We start from the raw sequence: 26,248 nt of genomic DNA, 5'->3' as shown, positions 1-26,248 counted from the left end.
GCGCGTAAGCTAGAAGGCTACTACAATTAGGGATTTTAGGTTGACATTAAGTAAAGGCCTATACAGAGAGTAAATACTATAACTATTAGAGAGTCTCCTCAGCAAATATATCTAATCGAGGATTTAAGCTTATATTTACACTTGCTGCAGTCCAGTTCTACCAGAAGTGTTGCTGCTCGCAGCCCTTAGCCTTTATTTTGGGGCTAAAGCTTCTTTTAAGCCCTCTCGCATCACCTCGTCACAACCGTTGGCACCACCACCGGACAGCGAAACCGAAGTGGTGTACTCGTAGTCTATGATTACCACAACCTCGGCTTTCAAACCCGATGACGCCCTGTTGTTGTGGGCCCGAGATCCAATTACGGTGAGAAGGCCTCTGATGCCTAGACTTAAATCCCATCTATCCCTTTAAAGGTCGAAATGTATAGGCGCCCTATTGTTTATTGAGTTATATTATAGCATATATGTAGAGATACAAGCTGAAGGTTATATTGTTATGTATACCTCTTAGTTTGTTTTCTTTATAATCCCTTAAGGCTTATAGTAAGATATAATAGTTATTATAAAAGCTTATAAATAAAAGCTTATATAAAGAGAAAAAAAGTAATATATCTTTATTTATTATTTATATTTATATCTTAAAGATTAACTTTATAGATTGCAGTTTTACAATATAACTCTTAAAAGAGTTCTTTTTTTTTCTTCAGAAATATATTTAAAGTTCTTTTTATCTAAGATATATACTTATTATTAAATAGGCTTACAAAGCTAATTTAAGCTATTATACTAAATAGCTAATATATTGCCTTAATTAATTTTAATAAAAGTATCATTTTAAGTTAATAGACCCTACAGCTAATAGCTTATGTAGCGTTTCTTTCTCTACGCTCTGCCCGCAACTTCGCGCCGTATCGACCCCACCGAGTTGCGCGCCTCTACGTTGAAACCTGATGGCTTTGAACTCAACAACGGCCGATTAGACCTCGGACAGACTCCAGTGGCGTTCAGTGAGTGGAAGCAGCTTGGTGTAAATTTGCCCCATCTACCGAACATGCGCCCCTATCGTCCCCAACGCATTTGCGATCAACTGATTGCCCGCGACCTGAGTGGAATCCTCCAGTTAGATCCACTCAAGATTCTTTACGCCACCGACCCTACAGACATGCAGTCGTGGTATACACAAAACCCTGCCCAGGCCTGTTTTGTCGCGGTAAGCGGTTACCTTGTGCTATGGACTTCCATGGCTGCAAGCATCTCTCTGTACATCTAACTCTGATTAAGTAAGTACGCTCTGGTGTTTCATTCTTCTGCTTCGAAACCGGCCCCTGTACCGATGAACATGCTTTGCATTTCGGTGCACAATTCCTCTATATATTAACAAGTTGATGATCATTCTATTCCCTTTTATGGCAATGGTGTTAACAGTGTAAGAAGCGGTATTTCGCACCACTAACCCACCACAACCGCTGCGGACGCAGTGATTGCTGCTTACCTACTGTCCCTCATGCCAAATAAATGCACATCAACTCAGTTAAATAACCAGTTCTACTGATGCATGATTCATGTACGGCAATAGCAGCGATTGTCCAGCCATTTATTCACAACTACATCTCTAGTATCTTAGTATTTGCGACATAGACATGTTGTATACTTTCGCACTCACATAGACAAAAGAAATCTCAACCGATATCCTTTCTCATAAACTCCAAGAATCCAAAATCATTTATTCTCTAGTCTCCATGATCCACATCTCCTTCATAACTCTATATCCACGTATATGAGTCCAAAGACAACCTAATCTCGTATTGCATGCCACATATAATCCTGTACCTCTTGTAAATAACTTATAATACCCCGATAGAGTAAGTCTCTCTCCCATCCTAGACCTAATAGACTCTAGGATAACTATTGTATGTCAAGCTATACGCTCTAGATACCCGAAGTGCTTAGTAGTCGTAGAACTCAATTAATAGTGGTGAGAGATAAGAAACTCAGCAAACAGACTTAACAAAGCCTTGCTGAATGAATTGGGGGTAAGTGCATCAATGAGATCCCATTCCTTTCGCACCCAGTATTCAATATCCTCATTACACTTATCCAAGGTACCAGAGGACTTAAGAGCATCGACAAGAGCCGGTACATTGTGGCCTTGCCAGTAGCCAAACCACTTTTCACGGTCGGGGTGATCCAGTGTGAACATCTTAGCAACTGGATAGGTAATCTTGTGGTTGTAGAGATCGTCTGCTGCACTTTTACCTTTGACCTTGCCAAGGACATCCAAGACGTCATCTCGAATTTGAAAAGCGATACCTAAACAAATATTAATAAAATTTCCTTTCTGATATGGATAACGGCAAGGAAGATCTTACCCAAGTTTTGAACGTAAGCCCCAAGTGCTTCAATTTGCTTGGGAGTTCCTCCTCCAACAATTGCCCCGACAAAACCGCAAAAGGATGCGGGAATACCGCTCTTGCATCGATGCAGATTGATAACCCGAGCCAGCATTCTCTCAGCATCCTGGATACTTGGGAGATTGTCCATACTCATTCCCGCAATGTCAAGTCCTTGGCCGGCGTGGCCGACTCGCATCATCTCAAAATACATTGCGTAGATGTCCCGACGCTGTGAGTCAGACAGGGCTTCGTTGTCTCGAATAATGGTCTCTCCCCAGAAATACATAGCGCATCCGGCATTAATAGCAGTCGGGGCCCCGATGACCTTGTGCACACAAGGTCCTCCGCGACGCGTGTCGCTATCATCCTCGATATCGTCAATGATCAACGAAGCCGTATGGATCAGCTCCGGCAAAACCAGAAAGGATCTCCAGTCGTTCGCGTTACCACCTACTATTCCAACCGCAGCACCAAAAAGCATGGGTCGCCTGCGCACGCGTCATGTCAGCCATATCTTCAGCTCTCTCGGAGAGGGTCCAGCAGTGGAGGAAACTCACCAGTTCTTGCCGCCTCTGTCATTTAGCATATAGAATCCATCAACGATGTTCTGCTGAATCTTCTCTTCTTCGTAAGGATCAAAGTGCACTCTGGTAATATGTTTGAAGTGACCTGGACGAATCGAAGAGGGGATCCAGGCTTCCAGTTCTTGTCGAACGACTGAGGTCGCATTTTCCAAGATCTGCTCCATGGACTTAGACATATCTGTCCCTTTCACGAGCTCCATAGCCCCAAATCCGTTGATGGGTGCGCCTTGCCAAGTACCTGAAAATCGAACGGCTCCCTCGTAGAAAGAGGGCATGCGCAACCAAGTCTGGAATTCTTGGTTCTGTGTGACCGACACAATCTCCAGGTTAACATTAAGGCTGGGTATCCCAAGTTTCCAGCAGGTGTCAAAGTTTTGGAAAGTATGTCCTGATTCCCAAGGCTCGCTCGATATAAGTGTAAATTCAGTCAGCTGGTGGCGCTGACCAAATTCGTCGTAGTACAGAACATATTGCTCAAGAACTTCCTTGCCATCAAGTACCTGTGAGTAATTTGATTAGAAAAGCAAGGTAATTAGGATAGATAGACAAACCTGAGTAATGCACACCTCCATATCTTTGACTATTGAGACCAGGGAGATCCAGTTCCAGCCGTATCCCAAGGCTGCCGGTTGCTCTTTAGTTTCCTCCCCTGCTAAAGAATATTCGTGGTCTACCCAGGCTGTACCGGTCACCGCTTCCCCCTTGTACACCCCAGCACCTAGGGTCCGGGGCCAGCTGTAATAGAACATCGCTCCCTACGAATAAGTCAGTCTTATATATTCCGAGACCATTACAGGAAGGTACATACGGTCTTGTCGTTGAGTGTCTCTCCGTCGTGGCCATGAAGCATGACGGGCTTTGTTGCGTGGACCTGAATCTCAAGCTCGATTTCAGGAACCTTGAGGTGGTATGAGCCGTTTTCGCCAAATAGAATCGCACCGTTGTCCCATTCAAGATGCAATGCTGGCCCAACTCCCTTGTCATGTTGATGGACCTGCACAGGGCTTGATAGCAGATCGTCGGGGATAAATAAGGGCACATCTTTGCAATTAGGCCCAGCGTCAAGCATACTTTGGATTGCTTTGCTGAGGCCAGTATGTTTACCTTGCAGCGACTTCAAAAGATGTTTGGGTAGGTTGGAGGGTACCTTTGAATAGGTGTTATACTTTCTCGTCTTCCAGTCTAGGGTCGCATAAACGACAGCCCAGTTATGCTCCCTTGTCTTCGAATCTAACTCGATGTCGGCCGCTTGACGGAAAAGACAAACAATAACAGTATGGATAGGATCCCCAGATTTGTTGGTAGACATAGCACCATGGAGATGTGTCTGTATGTAGTACCATTCTGTCTTGGCACCAAGTTGTGGTTTGTCGGTAATTCGGGGATCCATATATCGGTCGGGGCAGTCAGTTACATCCCGTCCAAAGGTATCACTATCGGGTAGAATGGTAACGGAGTGGATGGGAGTGACTTTTGTCTCAGCTTTATGTTTCTGCGGAACGAACGGAAGGCTATCATGGCCAGAGGATACAGTAGTCGCGGCATTGGACATGGTTTAAGACAGTAGGTAGTGATAATAGCTTTGAATGAAAAGGAAGAGTGGGTAAAGAATAAGGATAACTTGAACAAAAAGAATGGTTGATTACATGGAAATATATATGTGCCATTGCTGCATATAAGTTGGCGCCCTTGTTTGTTTCGTTTGCGCGTTGCTGCGTAAGGTAACATGACATCAGGAATGTTGTAAGTCTTGGTGCAGCTTAACATGACCAGTAAGGTGTGATCTATTCAGCCCTTGCATAGACATAAATGCCTCATAAACCGAGTGTCTTATCATCCGGAACAAGAGGTTGGTCGCTTGCAGTTTCTCATTTCTCGAAATGGGGTGATAAGGCACGGCATTGTATGCAGGAGTCATGTCACATATCTATTGAAGGATATGCCAGCTAGAACCTTAGACAATTGTCTTAGTTGTAACCTTGAGGGATGGCGCGCGTCAGCTACGGCCGCCCTAGCAGGGCGACAGGGCGTCTACAGTATAATGGGGAAAACAATGTGGTTCATATGCTTAGTATGTCATAGACGATCCCTGCGCAGAGGGGTAATTCTGGATCTGGATGAGCACTCCAGTCAGGTAGATGTAGATAAATCATGACCTAGCTTTCATATTTGGGAGTGTGACTGGGGTGAGAAGTACGGAAAGAAAGGTCTCGGATGACAATGAGGCAAGGTGTGCGATGTGCGGCTGCTCATGGCCAAGTTCAAATCTAAGTAACACTTCTATGGAGGAGAACAGTTAGGCCGAGCGAGATTTACCAGATGGGTTGCGTGACAAAAGCTTTTATTTTGTACTTCTTCAAACCGGTGCATGGCCGAAAGAGGCGTGATAGAAGTGACCCGCTCCCGTAGATATACTTGTACTTGAACTGACTGCGGTACGGTACTTGCTACAAAGATTGACACACAATAATTTTCCGCCCCCTTTCACCCTCCAAATCAAGAAAAGAAAATAAAAGACCCCACCCGCCCCACGGTCCACGGTCCACCGCCCTACTAAATCATCTTAGTATGAGGGCTGAGCGGATTGACCGGCTTCGATATGATGTTTTCAAATAACGATACACTAATGGATGTTAGTCGCAGAGGCTCTTTACGATAAGGCTTAGTATAGTGCTCACATCAATACCGCAAACAACAGCCTTGCAGAGACCGTCGATGAGATCGCCACGTCCAGTGCAGAAGTCAATGCAGGCCTTGCAGGAGCCCTTGGGCTCAGTATCGCCGCTGCCACCGCCATTGCCGTTACCGTTGCCACCACCGTTGCTGCCCCCAGGGTTGGTAATACCAACACTTACGTTGTTGTTGTTGGTGTTGGTGTTGTTGTTGCTACTGTCACTACCACTGGTAGCATTGTTGTCATTGGTGTTCGTGCCATTGTTGCTGGCATTGGCGCCAGCTTCAGACGCCCCCTTGCCTGAAGGTTCGCAACCGGCACACTGCGGCTCCGGCTGCGGCACAGGGGTGGCCGCAATCATGGCAGCAAAGACGGTAAGGATGACCATAGAAGCCTTCATTTTGATGCTGGCAGTGTCTTTTTAGGTAATACAAAGGAGTGAGTAGAAACAATGGAAGTCTTCTGAGTGAAAGAGGAGGACGATAAAGGATTAAGCTGTGAAGTGATAAGACTGAGAAACTTGATTGCCTTAAAGAAATTATTTTAACCGGCCATAATCACTCTCTTAAATATTCATTTTAGAGGCTAAGGACAATATTCCTGTTGACTGAGAGAGTTATTTTTTAAAAGGAGTTATTTACTTTCAACACGGTCAATTCATGCTCAGCATTCCAATCCAAATAGCCTTTCAGCCCAGTAAAGTATGTTTCAGCTTCACCTTGATTGCTTTCCAATATGTCTTTTGTCTAGGGATACTATCCTCGACACAGTCAGCGCCTTGTATGGTATGGATCTGCCACAGGAAAGGCTGTATTAAGGAACTCTCACTAGTAACCCCGCATCTTGTTATGTCTTTGCTTAATTAATAGATTCCTATTGACTCTAGGAGAAACATGATAAATTCCAGTTCCGGAATAAGAAATAGAGTTCTCATCCTACTGTTCTCGCAACCGAAGGGCAACGGTTACTCGGCCGTTCTTACGGGTTTAAGCTCATGTTCCGAGAGTAACCAATACCGATGTTAGCTATGTGATCGTGCCGCACAGAAGACTACTGCTTCTCTTATGGCATGGTAAATATGAACTTCAGCTTTGCAAGGATGTCCAAGCATTCCCGAGAACGAAACCAGCTCACTCATGGAGTGTGCCGTATGCCAATTACCTGTTTTGATAGCTTGAAGTGTAAACTTACGACTAATTGCATTCGTTCCATCAGTTCATCAATTATCGTGCTCTGGCAGTCACTCCTACATCCTGTATATATATGTTCAAAATAACCCTGGATATGAGAGCGTTTATGACTACCACAATAACTGATTTACCTACCAACTATCATTCCATCATTCACTATGAGCAAACTCTTACTACTCTTTTCGGCTCTGTCAATGGTAGCTTGCCAGATGCTAGCCCTTGAGATGGAGGTCTGCCCTGTTCCAGTTGTTTTGCAGCCAATTGTGTTCATAAGGAAGACCCCAGTGCTCCTCAGTACTGAGCTATGTGAGAAGACCATTCTCACACTAGGTAATACAATATTCCCTGTCAATCTTGTGCCGACTATTGTGGAAGCAACGTATGAAGTAGTCACAACCTTCACTTCAACTGCTACTGTGTAAGTCCAGTATCAATGGGAGCAGACCAGATTTGAGTTGGCTAACACCGGCAAAGATCCCGAGATAGAAAGCCCAATATCAACCAACCATCCAATAATATAATTGGCACCGAATCAAGAGTCCGAGCCGAAACTCTAGGCACGGGTGAACCATCTCCTTCCAGTAGTTTCTCGAATACAGGCAACATCCCGGTTCCGACTGGGACGGCTTCAACTGCTGAGACTTCATTGACGGGAGGCAGTTCACTCAGTAAATCCGGTAGCACTTCAGGCCAAGAAAGGTCTACAAGCCAGAGAGGGCCTTCTGGAACTGGTAGCCCTCCCACTAGCTCTACAGGCCAAGGTTTCCCTACAAGCTCTACAGTCCAAGAGTCCTCAAGTTCTGGCAGCCCTCCCGCTAGCTCTGCAGGTCAAGATTCCTCAGGTTCTGCCAGCCCTCCTGCCACCTCTACAGGCCAAGTTTCCCCTACAAGCTCCACAGGCCAAGACGCCTCAGGTTCTAGCAGCCCTCCCGCCAGCTCTACGGGCCAAGGCCCCCCTGTCAGCTCTACAGACCGAAGTCCCTCCGGAAGTAGTAACTCTCCTACAAGTTCTACAGGTCAAGCGGGGTCTACAAGCCAAGGAGGATCTTCGGAAACTGGTAGCCCTCCCGCCAGCTCCACAGGCCAAGGCCCCCCTGTCAGCTCTACAGACCGAAATCCCTCCGGAGGTAGTAACCCTCCTACAAGTTCTACAGGTCAAGTGGGGTCTACAAGCCAAGACTCCTCAGGTTCTAGCAGCCCTCCCGCCAGCTCTACGGGCCCAGGGGGCTATTCAGGAACTAGTAGTTCATTGCCAAGCTCCACAGTGGCGACCGGGGACGGTTCAAGCTCTGCTACAGGAACGACGCAAACCCAGTCAAGCAGCACTTCATCAACGAAAGAAAGCTCTACTACCTCCATTAGCCTATGTATCATCACAGCAACGCCAGTTCCAGAGTGTTGCTTAAACGAGCTCCCTGATGGATGTCAGGCTTTAGAAACTACCAATGGGGTGGCTCTCAAGCCTATCATTCCAGAGTGTGAGAACGCTCTAGGAAGTTACATTACCAACGACATGAAGGAGTGCTGGGCAGGAGAGTTTACAGATCAATCCCGAGGACAATATATTGCAGACTGCCTTCTCTACGAGCTTGAGGATTGCTGCATTACCTCGCTGCCTCAAGCCTGCAGCGATCTTCGAGGCAAGACCGATTCTGCCGTCGTAGATGGTGCTGACCAGTGTCGTCATGCACTCGGGCCCTTTGTTCATGGGATTGCCTCCCCATGCCTGGATAAGGATAATATCACTAATCAGACTCAGGGCCAGAGTATTGTTGACTGTTTGGAGGTTGCGTATGGTTTCCGATCTGGTCCGGTCACAATCACTGATGGAGAGATATGCCCTCGAACTACTAGCCCATGAGACAATCAAGGACTGGTAAAGTAGCGAAACACATGCCTAAAAGACAAGATATAGGGCGCAAATAGTCAAGGGATAATAACATGGCTTGAACTGTGTACACGGACCATGGCGGCCCGGATGCTCGGCAACTTCATTGGACATTCTTTTTCGCTCCTGTTTTCTACTCTTAATAATAATAATGGTCCTTTTTGCATCGCTTTGATCGCTTTCCCCGGCAGTACCGGAAGTGTCAGAATCAAACCCATGACTAGTCCAAAAACGTTTCCCTGATCAGATGAATCAACTGTGAGGACGCGGAGGCGGAGCTATCGGAGGGCGGCAAGCACCGGTACATCGCCGCCAACGTTGCGTCAGTAGCATGGCAACAAATTCGTATAGAATCCTTCGCCCCTTGTAATAGTGATTGCTGCTCAGGGAATCGAAATCAGACCAGTCTACGCTCCCTACAGCATACATACCACGAATGGATATACATACTTGTAGTTCTTAAGCGGCGGGAACTTGCTCCTTGATCATTACATACCCTGGATCGAAGTCTTCCTCCTGCTAAGTCTCAATACGACATTGACCTTTCCTATGCTAAACGAAACTAGTGGAAACCTCAGAATAAGATGATTATTATGATAACACCCAAGTATTGGGTCAAATGCCTAATCCTGGATCCAACAGGTATCCCTGAGACTACCATTGAAAACTAGTCAATGCTCCAACTTGGGTAAATCCATTCGAAGAATTGGCTGTTAGACAATTCGCCATTCGCCAAGGGAGACTGAATTCGTAAGACATTTTATCTTACGATTATCTCAATGTTAGTGAGGCCGAGAGCAGTAGAGATGGTGATCAACGTCTTAGTTTCTTTATTGGACTGCATATGTCTTACACCATCATCTTGACAGCTGTCACTGTTAAGTCTAACCGAGTGCGTAGAGGGGAGCGGCTAGACAATTTAATTAGCCCCATAGGGCAAAGGCATGAAGATCCCCTACTAAGGGCATAGCAGACGGACATGCCGAGAGCTGAACCAGGGCGGAGCGGGCCAACCATCAATGACCGGGGGCGGTACTGCTCATCCGCTGGGAGGTGGGGACGGGATGTTGAGACTTAAGGAGCTTGGGCCACATGAATAGGATAGGATGGCGGGGTATTAGAGTTTAGTTTGCGGATATGTTAGCGGTCGGCAGTTAGCACCAGTAGCCACAGTAGCTATGACAACAACATAACATTTCACACATATACCTGTGCACAGTCTGTTTTGGACGATCTACTGTCGTAGTGCAGGGCATGGTCGGGGACACGAGGTTGACAGAGCTGAGTTGAATGGAGAGTCAGATAAGCAGAGTCAAAATGTCAGTTAGAAGACAAGAGAACACTGTAACAGTTGTGGTGAGATGTTATAATTCATTCTTTGAGATGGTTGCAAAATCCCCGGAGCCTTTTGTTCGTCATGTCTCTGGTTACGGTTTGTCAAGTAACATTAGCATTATATTTACCAATCTTGATTGATAAACATTGATTACTGCTGAATAAGGTAAGTGATTGTTTGATATACATTGATGATTGCCCTATAAGGCAGGTAATTAGTTTTGACTCAACACCATGCCGAGCTGAGTCAAGCCCATGCCGGGCTAAGTCAATTAATGAAACCTGAGAGGAAAATACCCCACTGTTTGAGATATTTTATTGGTTCCACACCGGTAGCTAGTTTTGACTCAGATCCCTACCAAGCTGAACCAGACTTAGAACGGGTTGGTTAATAGGTGACAGCCGAGACATTTAGTGTAAGTCGTTTGGGCGCCTATACTAAGATAACCACACTTATTTTAAGGTAAAAGTATTGTAAGAATTATTAAAGGCTAATTAGCTATTTGTCCTAACTAGTATCTTTATAATTAATTAAACTGCTGTGGTTATATGAATAACCTCCTAAACCGGATAAAATCAACATACAGGCAGCATACAGACTAAATATTATAAAGAATAAGTACACCGCTATCTCTAGGGCTTAGAAGAAGGACAATTAGGCATAGAGAGGTAACGAAAGAATAATGGCAAAAGCTACCACTTTGAGAAGTGTAGATGTGGTGACCTTGTTTTCTGGCGCGTTCCCTACGGCTACAACGTTGGTAGTCGTTGGGCTCACTGGTATGGGGACTGTAGAAGAATCCGATCCTCCTTCAGCTCCCGTAGGTATGCTGTGTGGAGCACCAGCCATCGTAGTCTGCAGGGAGGTGCCTGCAGGAGGTGTGGAGGACTCAAGAGACTCTGGGGATCCTGGATGTCTCTGGATAGCTGTGTACGCAACACTCTCCAGGGACGGGCCCTGAATCTTTGGGACTGTCTCGATAGGGAGAGTCAGAGTTGTTGTAATTGGCTTCTCGCCACATGTGTGACAGACAACAGTGGTCACAATGGAGCCAGGAGTGCAGCTACCAGAAGCAGGCCGCTGGCACTGAGTCTCATCGCAATGAGAAGTGACTGTATGGGTATGTATATCCGGACCATGTAGGTTGGTAGCGGGAACAGCAGTGGTGTAAATGAGGGAACTACCGCCAGTTGCTTGCGCCTGGCAGCCTATGGCCACTCTGGTAGATGTAGGATAAATTCTTGTCTGTGTGATAGGGGGCAATATGCGCGTTGTTGAAGTGCATTCATCCTCTCCCGAGGCTTGCATTGGCTTTACAGGAAGCCAAGAAGCAAGACTAACGACAGGAAACAGAAGAAAGAGGGGAGTGGACCGCATGATTGAGCGAGCGAGCGAAGTGAGAGTTGGATAGATTATTTTTCTGTTTACTTTGTACTAACAAACGGAGTATTTATGCTTCATCTTACTGATATGGATTGTTGTTTTCTATTTGTAAGATTACGCATACGTAATAAAGTGCCTTCTTGGGGTAACGAGGTAAAGCGCGCCGTCTGTGTCAGCTCTTAGCCGGAATCAATTCTAAATAGTACTTCTGAGAATACACTTCAGGAAGCATACCAACTGCTCACACTAATTTCCAAGGCACCCTTCAAAGTGCCTTTGCAATAGCTACAGACATGCCGCAATCATCTCAATGCGGTGCGCAGCCCCTTTGCCGAGAGCCGAAAGCGTTCCATTTTACTTCCACCTCTTAGACATCCTTGAAACAATGTCTGCATTAGTGCATAGTGTCATCACATGTCATATTCCCAGTTACATGAGTTGTAAGCCTGCAGTATGTTCGTACGGCTTGTAGTCCCTCTATCAGTTGAAGCATGGTGCCATCGACGTCATTCAGCATCGACAGACACGGAAACGAGCCAAGAATTCATGTCTTTTCGAGCCACCTTTCCACTCTAAGGCAATCATTTCTATGGGAAACGTCAAAGACATCGATTGGAATGGTATCAGGACATCCAGAGCTGAAAGTAGAGCAAGTTTCGGTTGTCTCGGTAGGGCTTCCTTGTTGCAAAGGTCGCCAAAAGTTCCCTGTCGAAAGTTTCCAATCATATCGTTCCCGTTCCTACCGTTACTCTCTGAATCCTCCTCCTCGACAAGAGTGATGTATCATTAAGCTATGTCTCGTGCACTTTGATCCCCATTCCCATAGTCACCCAACCGTAATCACATAGCTGCGTTCGCGATGCTGGAATGGCGGAGAGAAATGCTTCTGTGCCAACAAGGTCCTTCCTGGGTAATTTTATCCCAACAAAGGGGCGGGGAATAAAGTGGAGGGGAGGCGGGGGGGAACAATTTCCTAATGGTGTGAGTATTTTTCTTTTGCTTTTTGTTGAAAACTTCACAGGTTATTAATTTATAGATTGTATAAACTTTTAATAAATTATTAACTATATATAATAAATCTCCTATATATATATGTAAAGATAAGAGAAAATTAATATACTATCTTATAATAACTATATTTCCTTAAGTTATTCTAATAAATAAAGGTGTAATTATAACCTGGCAGTACTAAAGCCTACCCTAGAATACGGTTCGACCTGAAGCATATACCCGATTTAAGGTTTTGCACTCCTTATCAAATTGATAAGGCACACAGCACCCACTCTACTTGCTATGAACGCAGCGCTCGCTGCGGATGGGCTCGAATAAATGTCAGTTCTCCGCCTCAAGCTGCCAATATTCACGAAGCAATACCGCAACAAAAGCTAGCAACAAAACGCAACGTATTGAATTACATCCTATTCATTACCAACGACTAAATGCTCTCATTACCTATTCACTCTAATTGAACTTGGCTTTGACTGTGATATTTTACACAGTTACTTAAACCGGACCCACGCGACATGCTCTGCTTCAACCGCACACACAATATCCTCTTAGCAGTGTCTGAACCCCTAAGAATTCACAGCCAGCGCAGGAATCAGTGCGAACCTTCGCAGGCTCGAAAGTGAATTGGTGATGCAGGCATCTGAGACCAATAGTATCATCCTCAGCAGCGGTGAGTAGTGTACAACCTGGCTTTTTGTATTTATTTACTCATTTCCCTCAACATCTTCTACCCTTTGCTTCCCAGATTATCATCTGTTACCATTGCTTTATCCGCCTACAACCTGGCAACCAATCACCGATGCCAGCCAAGATGCCAGCCAAGCGCATGCGTGGAACCAAACTTTTGGCGGGCATGGAACAGGAGAATATGTTTACAGGTCCAGATATGGGTAGCCACGGTACCAGAGTAAGTTCGCCTTACGAGACTGCTGCACAAACCATTCATAATTCATTGATTTCAGAATCAGACGCGACTACAGATGAACTCGTTAGAAGGGCAGACCGATGCTGGCGGTGAGGAAAACGGTGCTGTGGATAGAGGATCGGATTCTTCGCTGTCAGCGACACGATCTGTTACACCACCAGAGCACAGTCAGACCGTAAATCGAGTCGAGGATCTCGAAAGTCCCCAGAATGTTTTCGATACGCAATCGATAGACGTGCTGGAGTCAGATGATGGCATGAGCATGGACATGAGTGACGGGTTCCATCCCCTAGAAGATCAAGGGCAGGATCTTACCCAAACTATCAACCTTCCTGGCACGCATCAACCTCAGCAACTACATGTTGAGCAACTGTTCGCCGAAGTCGCGGCTTTAAAGCAACAAATCGCTTCCCTGCGACAGCACTCGCAGCAGCAGATAGCCCTGCAAAATTCTAAACCTGCACCTGAACCCAGAGCCCTTCCAGCATCAGGAAGCGACGCTTCTGAATTGGGTTCTCTGATGGACACTCCGTGCGTTCGATGCATCAGCCTCATGGCCAATGCAACATTGTCGGCTGAGGCCAGCAAGTTTAAAGTTCTGTGCCACAAGCAGGTGAAAGGAAAGCTTGAACATCAATTCATCATCCACATACTAACAGCTGTCAGACCGATCGACACATCGATGCCAGGAATGCGAAAAGGCTAAAAGAACATGCCATAAGGTTAACTAGCCCTCCTACGTTTCTTAAGTAAGCTTACATCTCCAGATACATAAACCAAAAAACAATCTTGACATGAATGATGCAAGCACGTACCGCCGGTACATAATGCAGCTCAAGAAAATTCCCTCGATTGTTCTTCGTCTCGAAGATGACCGCATTGGGTGGGAGAATCAGCACGGAGCGTCCAATCAAGAGGATCGACAGCTTCTCTTAAAGCAGGAGGACAGGGAGACCCTGGAAGAGGCAAACAGAATACTCAAGGAATTTTACCCTCTGCCGTCTCAGAATGGGTGGAAAAGGAACCGAGAGGATGTAAGCAAGGCGAGGCTTGAGGATACTTGGTGTCATTGGTAATAAAAGGAGTAAGACTAGATTAAATGAAGTATTTGAGCACTAGAAATTTTCCACTTGGGCCGAATTTATCTTTCGTAGCCTTGACATCTACAACAATAACCAAACTACTCTTGCGAAAGTTCTCGATTATTATCCCCAGTAGACCCATTACGTCTCCTTAACCCTCACTTTCTTTCCAAGAACCACGCAAAGCTTACAAGCCGAACACAAGACCGCGCATTATTATGTTAAAACTCCATTAAACATCAAGCAGGCATCACTTTCATCAATCTATGGCCGTTTTACCCGTCCATGGCGTGTTCCGACGAAATAATCCAAGCTTGACTAACTGTAGTTGAACGAAGCATCTTACGCAACATGTTGCTTTCCTTCTTGTTAGGCATTGTTAGGCAGCCTATCTTTCAGTATTGACCCTCACAAAGGTTCCCCGATTTGCTAAAGATGGAGGGCTCCCTGAAGAAAAGGTTACCGACAGCAACAGATTTCTTTCTGAAGTCAGCTGAAAATAACATAAATATAGATCTGGCTGTGAATGAAGTCTGATTCGGTGAGCATTTCAATTTGTATGTGTAATAAATGCTGTAGTCGTAGTAGTCGCAGCAGTCGCAGCAGTCGCAGCAGTCGGCGTCGTGGCTTTTGGCAGGGGAGACTGTGTGAAGGTGGACTGTAGACTTGGGAAGCATTCTTGGTTGGACACCTTATTATGGGTGATAAGGTTCAACGTGGTAAACATGAGAAACAAGGACAGGCATTCAATATTATATGCCCAAAAGCTGAGGTTGCGCCTACAAGTTCGGATGATTATTTGGTGAAAAGTTCTAAGATGGTCCCCCGCAGCGGCAGCGATCTGCGGCAACGTACCGCGGCAGCGTACTGATGTCGGCTTTCAACCTTTTCGTATTAAATGGTGCTTTGGATTGACATGTAAACCTTAGGATAACTAAACAGATCCAGAAATTCCGTGCATCTCAGTCTATGTCTCAATCACCCTTACCCTCATCTACAGATATGCCTGTTGGGCAGTTTATGCCTAATGGCCTTGGCACTGATCAACCCTTGACGCCAGATGATCCTACAATTGGCTACAAGTTGTTTCACGTCATGTTACGCATCCAAGATCCTGTGAAGTCTCTGCACTTCTATATCGACCTAATGGGCATGCGAACTGTTTTCACCATGAACACTGGCCCCTTTACAATTTACTATCTTGGTTACCCTCAAACAGAAGAGCATCGTGCAGATCCGGCCAAATTCGGCCGTGATACTCTATCTCAGCTAGCCTATACCCCAGGACTTATTGAACTATACCACGTGCACGGGTCAGAAAATGAGCCTGAGGGTTACTACAGTACTGGAAATCAGCCGCCTCATCTGGGCCTCGGACATATCGGGTTCTCCGTGCCTGATGTTCCCAGCGCTGTCGAACGCTTGAGAAATCACGGTGTAGCGGTAATCAAAGATTTGGGTTCCGCCACGCGACAAGATGTTCCACTAAGCCAATGGGACGCGGAAAAGGAGATCGGACTAGGCGATCTTCATCCTGATTACCAGCATGTATTTGAACAGATTGCGTTCGTAAAAGATCCAGTGGGTGACAACCCCTGCCACCACGGCAAGCCAGTACAGTTCAAAGTTAAATAGCTGACGATTATACCTAGGATGGATATACTGTCGAGTTAGTTCCTCAGAAGCTTCAAGCGCAATGATCCGATATTTTGACGGGTATCACACTCCCTTATCAGTCGGCAAGGTAGAGGGTTGTTACTTTAGATTTCATGCTCAGAAAGTAGCAACTTGAAAAGTAGTTTAAGCAATAAATGAATGACTGTCTTATAATAGCATCTAAATAAGGATTTCACTTTAAATAGGACGGAACTTAAGTTCAACCCATCGCAGCGGAACGTAGAGAAGGGCGGCAAGAACCAGCTCAACCTCAAACCCAATGTCCCCAGTTGTCTTAGCAATAGGACCAGTATACCATTCTTGCGACATACAAGGAACTGTCAAGCCAAACGCGATTCCCATAGCACCAATTGCCGCAAGTCCTGTCGGCAATTTAGTAGGCTGGTCCCAGTGATCTGGATTGTACCTCGAGAAATCAGCTCCTCGGAACACAAAATGCTCGGTAGCAATGACAGCCACATAGCCAGCGGCCCAGTAGGAGATGAGATACATCAGGTTCTCCAGGCTATCGAAAAACGACTTGGCGGCTTGTATAGATACCGGGATGGCTACAATAGTGTAGACAATGGTGAAAAAGCTGCGCGGTACCTTGAGCATGAAGGGGGCCAGCAGCTGGAAGTTGAGTGAGATACAGTATATGGATGCTGCGAGGTTTCCAATCACAGACAGCGACAGCAACACGGCGACAAATCGGCCGAAACCTCCTGCGGGGAGAAGCATCGCCTGCATGACACCGCCCACGGTGAATCGATCGTAGCCGTCTTTCCAGGACACGACGTTGGGTGTTGCTCCGCCAATGGCAGCTCCCAGGACCATAAGGGTCACGACAGGGAAGAATATCCCGGCATACGTGTAGGCAAAAATACGCCACGTAGAGACTTTGGGATGGCAGTAAACAGAGAAGTCAGCAGCCAAGGCCTGTTATCAAGAGTCAGTTATGCTCATTGTCACACAGGCAGCGGCGAGCTTTTTTGTGTATAGCTTACAGAAAAGGGAATAATAAAGCCTGCGATAACACCGCCGTAGCTAACAATCGTAGATGCCGATGCAGCTGGCTGTTCAACTTGGTTGCTTAGGTGCTTTCCACCAACACCAGTGGCGATAATGATGGCTACCAGATTAAAGATCCACGAGTAGCGCTCATACTGATGGAGGAATTTGTATCCGATAAAAGATACTACCATTGCAATAATGGAGATGATGACAATTCCAACAGTGCTGCTGATGGAGCCACTTGAAACAGCAGCAAGAGTCGAGCCGCCTGTGACAGAACAGATTATGCCAAAACCGGCATTTGTACACAGATTGAGGATGACCATGATGACGATCAAATAGTATCTAAAGCAGTAGGTGTGAGAAGATAGACCTTGGCCGCCAGGTGAAACTCATTACTTACCCAAAGGTGAAGCGCGAAATAAGCATTTGTCGCAGACCAGTCTGAGACCCGAATGTGCTGCAGTACGCCGGAAAAACACAACATAGCATACTGAAGAACAAGATGAGAAGTGAGCAGTCTTTTAGTGACAGACCGAAGCCCAGAGTTCCAAGCATGCCTGTGACGATACTGTAATAGCCCTTCTGATCAGCAGTTGGTAGTTATGAGGTGCATTCCTTGACTCACGGCAGGATGTTGACGTTCATGGTGAACCACAAGAAAAATATGTTGATAAAGCGAGTATCAGTTCTCTCTTCCAAGGGTACTGGTTGAATTCCTCGTGTTTCTAATCCCCATCTCTTCAGTCGGTCGAGCCAGATGGTTGATCGACTTAGTGCCTGGGACTCCGCCTCGGACACGTCTACGGGCGGATCAGCCGCGGCAACATTTGTCTTTTCTGACTTTTCCATTTTTGTGACTGTCACTAGAAAAAGATTCAAGCGATGTGTTGAATGTTAAGATAGTTGCAGGAGGGTAGGGCTCCGTTGAACAGTAATGTGAATGTTCAACCCCGCCAGAACATTGGACATCAGAACCCGGGAGAATCGGACAGGATATACTAGATTCACCTCCGATCTCAAGTTGAGAAATATATGTCTGTCGGCCATTTGCGGTGGCAAGGGAGTTACGTGCACGGAGTGGGCCGGTCACCGATTTGATAAGGTCCACGGAGAACGGAGTACAAGTTTCTAAGTCTGCCGTCGTAGCCGTTAGCGCAAGTTTGTTCCATCACAATCAACACATCAACGAGTCACAAAGGCCCGATAACGAAAGATAGGGATACAGGTGCCGGATATCCATTCAATTATTGGATTTGCGATAAGTGTGTAGCATACGTAACAGCCATAATCACATATTTGATAGGTCAAGCTTATCAAATGTCTCCATGATATCTCAAGAATTGACTTCCGCATTGGCTGTAGATGGTCCAGCTGGGGTGCCAGCAGAGCTAATACTTGCAATTCTTGAATGCGTCGACGGATGGACTTTATCGCCCAGCTTTGCGACAGTCCTTTCACAGTGAAGTGAAAGACGTTCGACAGCCAATGACAGTCCCATAGATGGAACTGAAGAAACCCTTCAAAAAGGATGATTTATTGATTGTAACACGAACTCAAATCAGAAACTATTCCCCAAAAGCACACTCTCTGAGATTTATATCATCTAGATGATTCCTTAACATACTTTATAGCAGAAGAGAGTGTTGGCTTTTCAAGGCTCACAATTGGAGCAAGAGTTGCAACAGTAACATGAGGCCACTTGAGTCCATTGAAGTCAAGCATCACCATCTGAGAGTACTGGATCTGATCATACGCGACAGTGACAGACTTCTTGGATGATGGAATCTGGACGTCTTTGTCGATGAAGAACTCCGGCACAGCGTCTCTGGGGCCTTGAGAAGCAGGGGAAACCGTTTGGCCGACACGCATGGAAGGATCAAGTTCGACCTCAGTACGGATCTTGGAGACCCAGTACTGAGCCGACACGTCGACAGCGTTGGCGTTGCCGCTTTTCTTCTCGCGCGACGCGTCTGCCTTTTGGCCCTCATCAGAGCCGATGTTGAACCCAATGTTTGATGTGCCGCCGCCAAAGGCACCGGGAGGAGCATTGGTCGAAACAATAAACATGGTGTTCTCGATGATATCCTTGCCCTCGTTGGCCTGTCTCAGGATAGTGTTTGGATCATCAATAATCTGCTGGGTGATAGTCCCATTGGTAATGAACTTGCGTAGATCTTGGGGAAGGCGGCGAGTAGTGTCTTTGTCGGCGTCCTGGTTCTCAAATCGCTTCTTTTCCAGTTCATCAATTGTCTTCTGGGGCTTGATGGGAGGGATGCCAAGCTGCGGGATCACGAGTGGAGTGATGTCAGTGGGATCAATATCGGGGGCGCCTTTGGAAGTACGAGCAGCTTCGAATCCTTGAGCGTTGATGGTCGTGCCGTGGGGAATAGACCCCATGCGACAGAAAGAGGCTGCAAGTTCCGGCATGTCCTCTACCTGAGGCACGCGCATCCACAGTCCTGGCTCGAAGTGGATGACCGGTGGAGGATCAGGGAATGTCCCGTCGTCCTTGGGCATTGCATCCACGATAGACTGCGTGTATGGCCGACCAATGAGGTCAATGTCCGCCTGATCGAACAAACCACGATTGGGGACCTCCTTAAGTAGCACCTCGCTGAACACTTGAGTTTCGCCAGTCAGGTTGAGTTGCAGGAGATTGCTGGTGCTTTTATCGGTTGGGGGTTTGGGGAACTTGGTTCTGGTCTTTGGGTTTCGGCTCAAAGGCCTGAAGATAGTGTTGAAGCCAAATCCCTTGAAAGTGCCTGTGAACTTTTCTAAGATATCGAGAGAAGGAGGAAGAGGAGTCCCGAGCCCATTGCCCTTCTCATCAGTGACGTCTGAGTAACCCCCGTTCTTCGAAGTCTCATCATACTGTTGAAGAGTCGGCTGAAGAACAGTAGGTCCATAGTTGAAGCCCTTTGGGACCTGGATACTGACCACGGGAACATCAGGGGCAAGATCATCGAGAGAGATCCCCATGGTGGAGATAAGAGAAGAAAGATAGTATTGGTGGAATTTGGTTAAGGTACCAGCTTAGTGAGGAGTCAATTATATGGGAATTGGTTGGCCTTTTATCTACACATTAACATTCATGAACTTCTGCTTGTTGGCGACCATTAATAAGTTTCAAACACCTTAAAGCAGCTCCCGAATTTCTTAGGGGTTTTGCCCCGGAGGGAGTCGTTTGCTAGCCGCCGGGAGTGAGACATTGCCAATCACATCCGGGCCATTCCGCGGCCAGACCTCTTTTCTGCACATCAGCCGCAACAATAATCACCAAACGCCGCATGGTAATAGCTTTGCACTATTGCGGGGTAAGACAGCAGGATGCAGACTGACCTTACTGGAGTAGATATTTCAGCTGTCTCTTTTAACGCCATATTTATGACCTTTAAGGCTAGCCGTGTCACCGGGCCAAAACGCGCAGAAAGCAATATCGATAGCGTTGCATAATTCCAAGTACCGTAATTGGCTCTCTTCTGACCAGATATGCAGGCTGGATACAGTAGTGCACATATCACAAATATCAAGAAGGTCATTGGCCGAAGTGCGAAATCCACAAAGCTTACTGAACCGCAGTCTAAGACATGATTTATGAGAATTGAATATGTGACACAGGTAGATCTTGTTCTATCACATTCATCCTCCTCAGCCAGCCACATAGGCATAATCGTCACACTTTGAGTCGCCGTAAACGCATGAAACTTAAACAACCACTGAGGCATTGTTATGAGAGGCATATGAGCTATGAGAAATGTGGCATTTTTAGTGAGCGGCGAGGAAGGAGTTGAGCATTCCTATCTCCACTTCAGCCAGCCATCTTTCTGCCGGAGGGCGTCTCCAGGTAGAAGTGACCTGTAGGAGGCAGTCTTCTTTGACCTTCTCCGTAGTTGACTCCGAATAGGGATAGAATTGGCACCGCAGTGTTACAAGTCAGCCAGCCATTGTAGGTCGACAGCTAGCCCATCGAGATATGTAGCAGCTCAGAGGAGAAATGCTGCTGAAAGCTTAGTGAGACTGGGTATCCACCTTCGCGCTGTTTTTGAGATATTCGACAGCTTATTTGTTAATTAGGAATGCAGTTGCAAGAATGGGGAGGGCCTATTGGGAGATTGAGGATAATCAGCTGTCTTCTTCGTGTTGTTTTCGAGACATGTGTTTGATACTGCTGTACAAGTCGCTAGGGGGCGCTCTTCATAGATATCAAAACTTAAGCCTTCCATGCTAGTACTGCTGGCATGGATTTATAAAAGGCAGATCCTGTGCTAGAAGGATGAAACCAATCTTCTCTACAAGACTCACTTTACATCATTTTTCAGGTAACAAGCATTCAGTTCTCCATCATGTCTTCGCAAGGCACCTTTACAGAAGTTCATCAATTCACAACGTCCTACAAGCATATGTGGGCCCGTGATGTCGCCAAAACGAAGATGAACTATGATCTCAAGGGTGTTATCCAACGCCTGAAGAAGTCTGTTCCTACCAAGTTTGACGAAAAAGATAGCATCGGTTCAATCCGAGAGAAGACCAAGGAGTTGACTGGTCCTGGCTACATCCCTGAGAAGCCAGGTCAGATCAGCGTAGGCATTGTCGGCGCTGGTGTGGCTGGCTTGTTCGCCGCCCTTCTCTTTGATTGGCTGAATGACCATGAGGACCTCAAGGGCGAAAGTCTCAAGATCAGCTACGACATCCTTGAGGCCGCTGGTGCGGAAAGATTAGGTGGACGTCTATACACCCACCACTTCTCTGATGAAGAGCATGACTACTACGATGTCGGTGCTATGCGCTTCCCCAACAACACTATCATGACGAGGTAAGCTACACTCATAACGTAACGCTGTGGTTTGTGGCTGATATTTTTTCAAGAACATTTCAGCTATTCGATTACATCGGAATCACCCAGAAAAGCAAGCCCGGCCTTATTCCTTATTACTTAAAGGACGAGGAAGGCCAATGCCCAGCCTACTTTAATGATATCACGACCAGAGGCAATGTCTGGGAAGACACCAGATTTCCAAATGATCCGTACAAGGTTAACGAGGGCCTCCCCGAGAACGGCCAGATCCCGCCATGGTGTGATGCTTGATGAACCTGCAACGATAGAACTACTTCTGATTGTTTTATAGCCTGCTTAAGACCGACCCCAGCGAGCTAGTCCGGAAAGCGCTTAGACCCTTTACGGACGTCGCCTTAAAGCATTTTAAGGCAGCAATCGATGAAGAGAAAGAGGAGGAGAAGCAAGGATTCAAGAGGGCCGGTAAAGACGAGGAAAGTAGGGAGAGAGGGCCAGCTGCTACAAAATTATGGGACCTTCTCATGAGGGCCGATCATATGAGCGTTCGACAGTTCCTTAGCTCGTAAGTATTCCTCGCCTTCTTAAGATGATCGTGGAATAGATAGAAACTGATTTGAGTTTAAAGAGGTCAACTGAAACCCTGCGGAGAAGAACCCCAGGTTTCGGTTGAAGGTGATTTCCCTGAAGGCCCTGGTTACAATTACAACACTATCGAGTGGCTTGAGACAATGACCTAGTAAGTCTTGCACTTGAGTCTCCCTTCGCAGTAGCTCAACCTCGGTAGCGGTACAGGCTGGTATGACCAGTCACTCACAGAATGTGTTCTCGAAGAACTCGATTTCCACACTCCCGATATGGACGACGACCCCGATAATAAGGACGTTCAGTACTGGTGGTGCATCGATGGCGGTGCTCAAGAGATCGCCAGGCGCATGGCTTTGAAGATCAAGAAGCGCATTGAATACAACACCAAGGTTGAATCAATCAATGCCCAAGTTCCGCTTCGTCAACAACGCCCGCGCGGCACGTACACAGCAATGAAGATAAAAACCACCAGGACCGATCCCAAGACCAAGATGGTCGAGACGAGAAACAGGGAGTATTTTGCCATCTTCAACAGCACCACCCTCGGTGCCCTGCAGCGCATGGAACTTCGTGAAGCTGGCTTATCATGGGGTACTAAGCAGGCCATACGAGCTCTTGGCTATGGCGCTTCTGCTAAAGTCGGCATGAAATTTCGAACTGCATGGTGGCAAACCGAGCCTTTCAACATTAGTAAAGGTGGTGTAGCCAGAACGGACTTGTCCCTGCGTGTCTGCGTCTACCCATCGTATAACATCAAGTCAAACGAGGGTGAGGACAAGTGGGATCCTACAAAGCCCGCCGTACTTCTGTGTTCGTATACCTGGGGTCAAGATGCCCAGCGTATTGGCGCCCTCTGTTCCAACAACACAACACAAGATGATGCAGAGCTCAAACGACTCATAATACACGACCTCGCCCGACTTCATGCACGGATTGAATATCCGTTTGATAAATTGGTCACATTCCTTGAAAACCAATACATTGACCACCATGGCTACGACTGGTATAGAGACCAACACATGTCAGGAGCATTTGCGTATTTCGGTCCCGGGCAGTTTTCGAACATGTGGCAAGAAATCATCAAGCCTAACGCACTAGGCCAACTGTATCTTGTCGGAGAAGCAGCCTCGTCCCACCATGCATGGATCGTAGGTGCACTGGAAAGCGTCATCCGAGCGGTGTACGTCATGTTTCAGGGTCTTCAGAAAGGCAAGGAGGACTTCAAGGCTTACGACATTGTCCTGAAACTGCTCAGCACTGGGTCCGGTAAGGTCAAGAATGATACCAAGCCTTTGAAGAGGAACGGCGAAATGCCCACGGGACTACCTTTCCATCCTTTACCGGAAGAGATGCCTACAACACAGCTTAAGAAGGCCAAGCCAACGGGTTTGACTGGTAGCCCTGAGGAGGAGGCTAGCACGGATGGCTTTCAGATGACCTACGGTGCTGCTCTGGCTGTTTTGAGCTTAATTGAGAGTTTTTATGAATTGGGAGTGGATAAGAAGGACACGTATCAAGCTTCTTAGATTTATGTATTCCGTTATCAAGGATTCAGCTGAAGACTACTTCAATAGTACCACAATTTGTTGTTTAGCAGACTTTAAAACACATTAGTGATTTCCAATAGAGAGGTAGGACGTGCAACATACTACCAATGACACCGTTGACGGGAATGTCAATCGAAGTGGTATAACTAGCAGCATCACTTAGGAGGTATACATAGGCACCTCCCAGTTCCTGGATCTGAGCTAGTCGGGGCATACCGCCATAGTACTTGAGCTGCTGCTCCCAGTCAGGTTGTTGCGGGACCCAGTATGTCATAGCGGTATCAACTAGGCCTGGAGACACTGAGTTAACACGAATATTATACTTTGCCCACTCCATGGCCAGGGTGTGAGTCATGTTTCGAATGCCAGCTTTGCTTGCTCCGTAGGGAGCCGACGGTACGCGCTAGTGTTACAGTGAGCTACTATTCGGTGTATGCGAAGATTTATACTGTACTGACTTTGTTCGGGCGGTATGAAGCCATGGATGCCGTGAAAACAACAGCGCCCTTGATGTTTAGCTTGATGAAGGCGCGTGCTGCCGCTCGAGCACAGTAAAACGCACCAAAGACCTATGATACATCAGCGTTGCCCAGACAGTAGCACTGGGTATTGGGTCGCAAGCACGTTGATGTCGAAAAGATTACGGATCTCTTCCTCGGTGAAATCCAAAGCAGCTTTATGGTTTGTTCGGCCAGCATTGACCACCATACCATGAAGAGCACCCTCTGATTCAACGATCTGATCGACCGCCGCTGTGACCGTAGCCTCCTTTGTGACGTCGGCTTGGATCGCCTTGAGCTTTCCCTGCCATCTTTCTTGCGCTGCGGCAAAATCTTGACCTGGTTCGGCGTAGTCGATTGAGTAGACAACTTGAGCGCCGTTGTCGAGGCAAGCCTCGGCAACGCCGAGACCGATACCACGATTGGCACCAGTAACTTGAACGGACAAAAGTTAACTGTGGCCCTGATGAAAGAAATAGACCAGATGGCGCCTGGGTTACTCACTCGCAATCACCTTGCCAACTAGGGTGACTTTGGTCTGATGCTGCTGGGCGACAGTAGTGGTTGACTTTCCAGCGGCCTCAGCCTCAGTGACTGATGTGCCCATGTCGTCTAAAGTGCGGGGCTTCTTTGGTGATTTGGCAAATTATGGAGTGATGAAACAACCAGTTTATAGTGCTTGCGCTCCGGCATAAAATGATATCAAGTCATTAGTTGTGACAATCAGGAAAGCTCTTATTTTATACTTCTTTATTCCCCCATAAATCGTCCCATTGACCATCTAAACACCGAGCGCAAGATTATGGAACCTTGTCAGTAACTCGAGACGCGATATTATGTGGATCTCGACCTCGTCTCGAGGCACATGCAACAATCATTGGTGTGGATACACCAGGGTCTGTAAATGTAAGCTGAGCTTGATGACCCCCAGCCGAGGATACCCTAAGAGGGAAATAAAAAAAGACCCCTCGATGGGTGAAACGCCAGCGAGTTTTGGTGTATTTGGGGTCTTTTAATTTTTCTCCTCTATGGTATCCCATCAGGAACTAAGCCCCATTTAGAGTAAGGGCAAACTTGTGGAGGTTGTTGGCCCTTGCTTGACAAGATATCTTGCGGGGTAACTACCTTCCAGATCTCGAAAAGCAAAGCTCGCCTTTGCCAATTTTGACATCTTCACCTTGAGCAGACCTACCACTCTCCATTGGCCAGATATGACCTTAAAATGCGGTTGGAATATACAGCATTTAATCGGATCCAGTGGCAATTCCGGGACTATTAATAGAGCAAAGATAGACTTCGATATTGGTTACATTACTGACGAACCCTACTCCTTTACTCGGGAGGGACTATCTCGCCGAAAAGGCTGCGTAAACCAATAGGATGGTGAGGATATATACATCTAAACTTTTCCGACGCTCATGTGTGAATTCCTTCGGTCTATAGAACATATCGCAAAAGACACATCGACTTACGAGGACAGCCATTGCTAGTCCAGAAAAACGGGATCTATCTCTCCTACCCCCTCTGCAACAAGCCTCTGAAAGACGTTTCCAACGGTATGAGGAACTATTGGGTGCAAAAGAAGCTAAAAGGCGTACTCTTGGAGTCTAGAGCTGATGTTAATGTCACTTCCGCCATGATGATGGGAGCCAAGACGGCTTTGCAAACCTTCACCACTTGCGGCG

The 26,248-nt window shown here is 46.7% G+C and overlaps 11 protein-coding genes across 11 annotated transcripts; 4 read left to right on the top strand and 7 right to left on the bottom strand.

The window, feature by feature from the left end:
* Positions 1–1,966: 1,966 nt before the first annotated feature.
* On the bottom strand, positions 1,967–4,529 carry FPRO_14704 (uncharacterized protein; the record flags this gene model as incomplete). Its single annotated transcript, XM_031219760.1, has 5 exons — positions 1,967–2,310; positions 2,370–2,881; positions 2,951–3,477; positions 3,529–3,732; positions 3,786–4,529. 5 exons carry the CDS (start codon positions 4,527–4,529, stop codon positions 1,967–1,969), a joined length of 2,331 nt encoding a protein of 776 aa, XP_031085486.1.
* A 1,056-nt stretch (positions 4,530–5,585) lies between these two features.
* On the bottom strand, positions 5,586–6,051 carry FPRO_14703 (uncharacterized protein; the record flags this gene model as incomplete). Its single annotated transcript, XM_031219758.1, has 2 exons — positions 5,586–5,600; positions 5,656–6,051. The coding sequence occupies 2 exons, from the start codon at positions 6,049–6,051 to the stop codon at positions 5,586–5,588; spliced, it is 411 nt and encodes a 136-aa protein (XP_031085485.1).
* A 948-nt stretch (positions 6,052–6,999) lies between these two features.
* Positions 7,000–8,702, top strand: FPRO_14702 (uncharacterized protein; the record flags this gene model as incomplete). The annotated part of the gene is made up of 2 exons (XM_031219757.1): positions 7,000–7,259; positions 7,316–8,702. The coding sequence occupies 2 exons, from the start codon at positions 7,000–7,002 to the stop codon at positions 8,700–8,702; spliced, it is 1,647 nt and encodes a 548-aa protein (XP_031085484.1).
* Positions 8,703–10,719: 2,017 nt separating this feature from the next.
* FPRO_14701 (uncharacterized protein) lies at positions 10,720–11,442 on the bottom strand (the record flags this gene model as incomplete). The annotated part of the gene is made up of 1 exon (XM_031219756.1): positions 10,720–11,442. One exon carries the CDS (start codon positions 11,440–11,442, stop codon positions 10,720–10,722), a length of 723 nt encoding a protein of 240 aa, XP_031085483.1.
* A 1,825-nt stretch (positions 11,443–13,267) lies between these two features.
* On the top strand, positions 13,268–14,457 carry FPRO_14700 (uncharacterized protein; the record flags this gene model as incomplete). Its single annotated transcript, XM_031219755.1, has 4 exons — positions 13,268–13,363; positions 13,419–13,994; positions 14,048–14,130; positions 14,190–14,457. The coding sequence occupies 4 exons, from the start codon at positions 13,268–13,270 to the stop codon at positions 14,455–14,457; spliced, it is 1,023 nt and encodes a 340-aa protein (XP_031085482.1).
* A 1,008-nt stretch (positions 14,458–15,465) lies between these two features.
* FPRO_14699 (GLO1-Glyoxalase I) lies at positions 15,466–16,163 on the top strand (the record flags this gene model as incomplete). Its single annotated transcript, XM_031219754.1, has 2 exons — positions 15,466–16,044; positions 16,116–16,163. The coding sequence occupies 2 exons, from the start codon at positions 15,466–15,468 to the stop codon at positions 16,161–16,163; spliced, it is 627 nt and encodes a 208-aa protein (XP_031085481.1).
* Positions 16,164–16,317: 154 nt separating this feature from the next.
* Positions 16,318–17,985, bottom strand: FPRO_14698 (uncharacterized protein; the record flags this gene model as incomplete). The annotated part of the gene is made up of 4 exons (XM_031219753.1): positions 16,318–17,058; positions 17,127–17,478; positions 17,537–17,704; positions 17,762–17,985. 4 exons carry the CDS (start codon positions 17,983–17,985, stop codon positions 16,318–16,320), a joined length of 1,485 nt encoding a protein of 494 aa, XP_031085480.1.
* Positions 17,986–18,735: 750 nt separating this feature from the next.
* Positions 18,736–20,115, bottom strand: FPRO_14697 (uncharacterized protein; the record flags this gene model as incomplete). The annotated part of the gene is made up of 1 exon (XM_031219752.1): positions 18,736–20,115. One exon carries the CDS (start codon positions 20,113–20,115, stop codon positions 18,736–18,738), a length of 1,380 nt encoding a protein of 459 aa, XP_031085479.1.
* A 208-nt stretch (positions 20,116–20,323) lies between these two features.
* Positions 20,324–20,861, bottom strand: FPRO_14696 (uncharacterized protein; the record flags this gene model as incomplete). Its single annotated transcript, XM_031219751.1, has 2 exons — positions 20,324–20,440; positions 20,481–20,861. 2 exons carry the CDS (start codon positions 20,859–20,861, stop codon positions 20,324–20,326), a joined length of 498 nt encoding a protein of 165 aa, XP_031085478.1.
* Positions 20,862–21,479: 618 nt separating this feature from the next.
* Positions 21,480–24,042, top strand: FPRO_14695 (uncharacterized protein; the record flags this gene model as incomplete). Its single annotated transcript, XM_031219750.1, has 5 exons — positions 21,480–21,949; positions 22,003–22,209; positions 22,263–22,493; positions 22,557–22,667; positions 22,716–24,042. The coding sequence occupies 5 exons, from the start codon at positions 21,480–21,482 to the stop codon at positions 24,040–24,042; spliced, it is 2,346 nt and encodes a 781-aa protein (XP_031085477.1).
* A 64-nt stretch (positions 24,043–24,106) lies between these two features.
* Positions 24,107–25,170, bottom strand: FPRO_14694 (uncharacterized protein; the record flags this gene model as incomplete). The annotated part of the gene is made up of 4 exons (XM_031219749.1): positions 24,107–24,466; positions 24,522–24,632; positions 24,688–24,998; positions 25,068–25,170. The coding sequence occupies 4 exons, from the start codon at positions 25,168–25,170 to the stop codon at positions 24,107–24,109; spliced, it is 885 nt and encodes a 294-aa protein (XP_031085476.1).
* Between the last annotated feature and the right edge of the window lie 1,078 nt (positions 25,171–26,248).

Source organism: Fusarium proliferatum (genome assembly GCF_900067095.1).
Source record: "Fusarium proliferatum ET1 genome assembly, contig: FPRO_scaffold008, whole genome shotgun sequence".
NCBI lineage: Eukaryota > Fungi > Ascomycota > Sordariomycetes > Hypocreales > Nectriaceae > Fusarium > Fusarium proliferatum.
The sequence above is the reverse complement of the archived record's forward strand: the minus strand, read 5'-3'. Positions and strand labels throughout refer to the sequence as shown.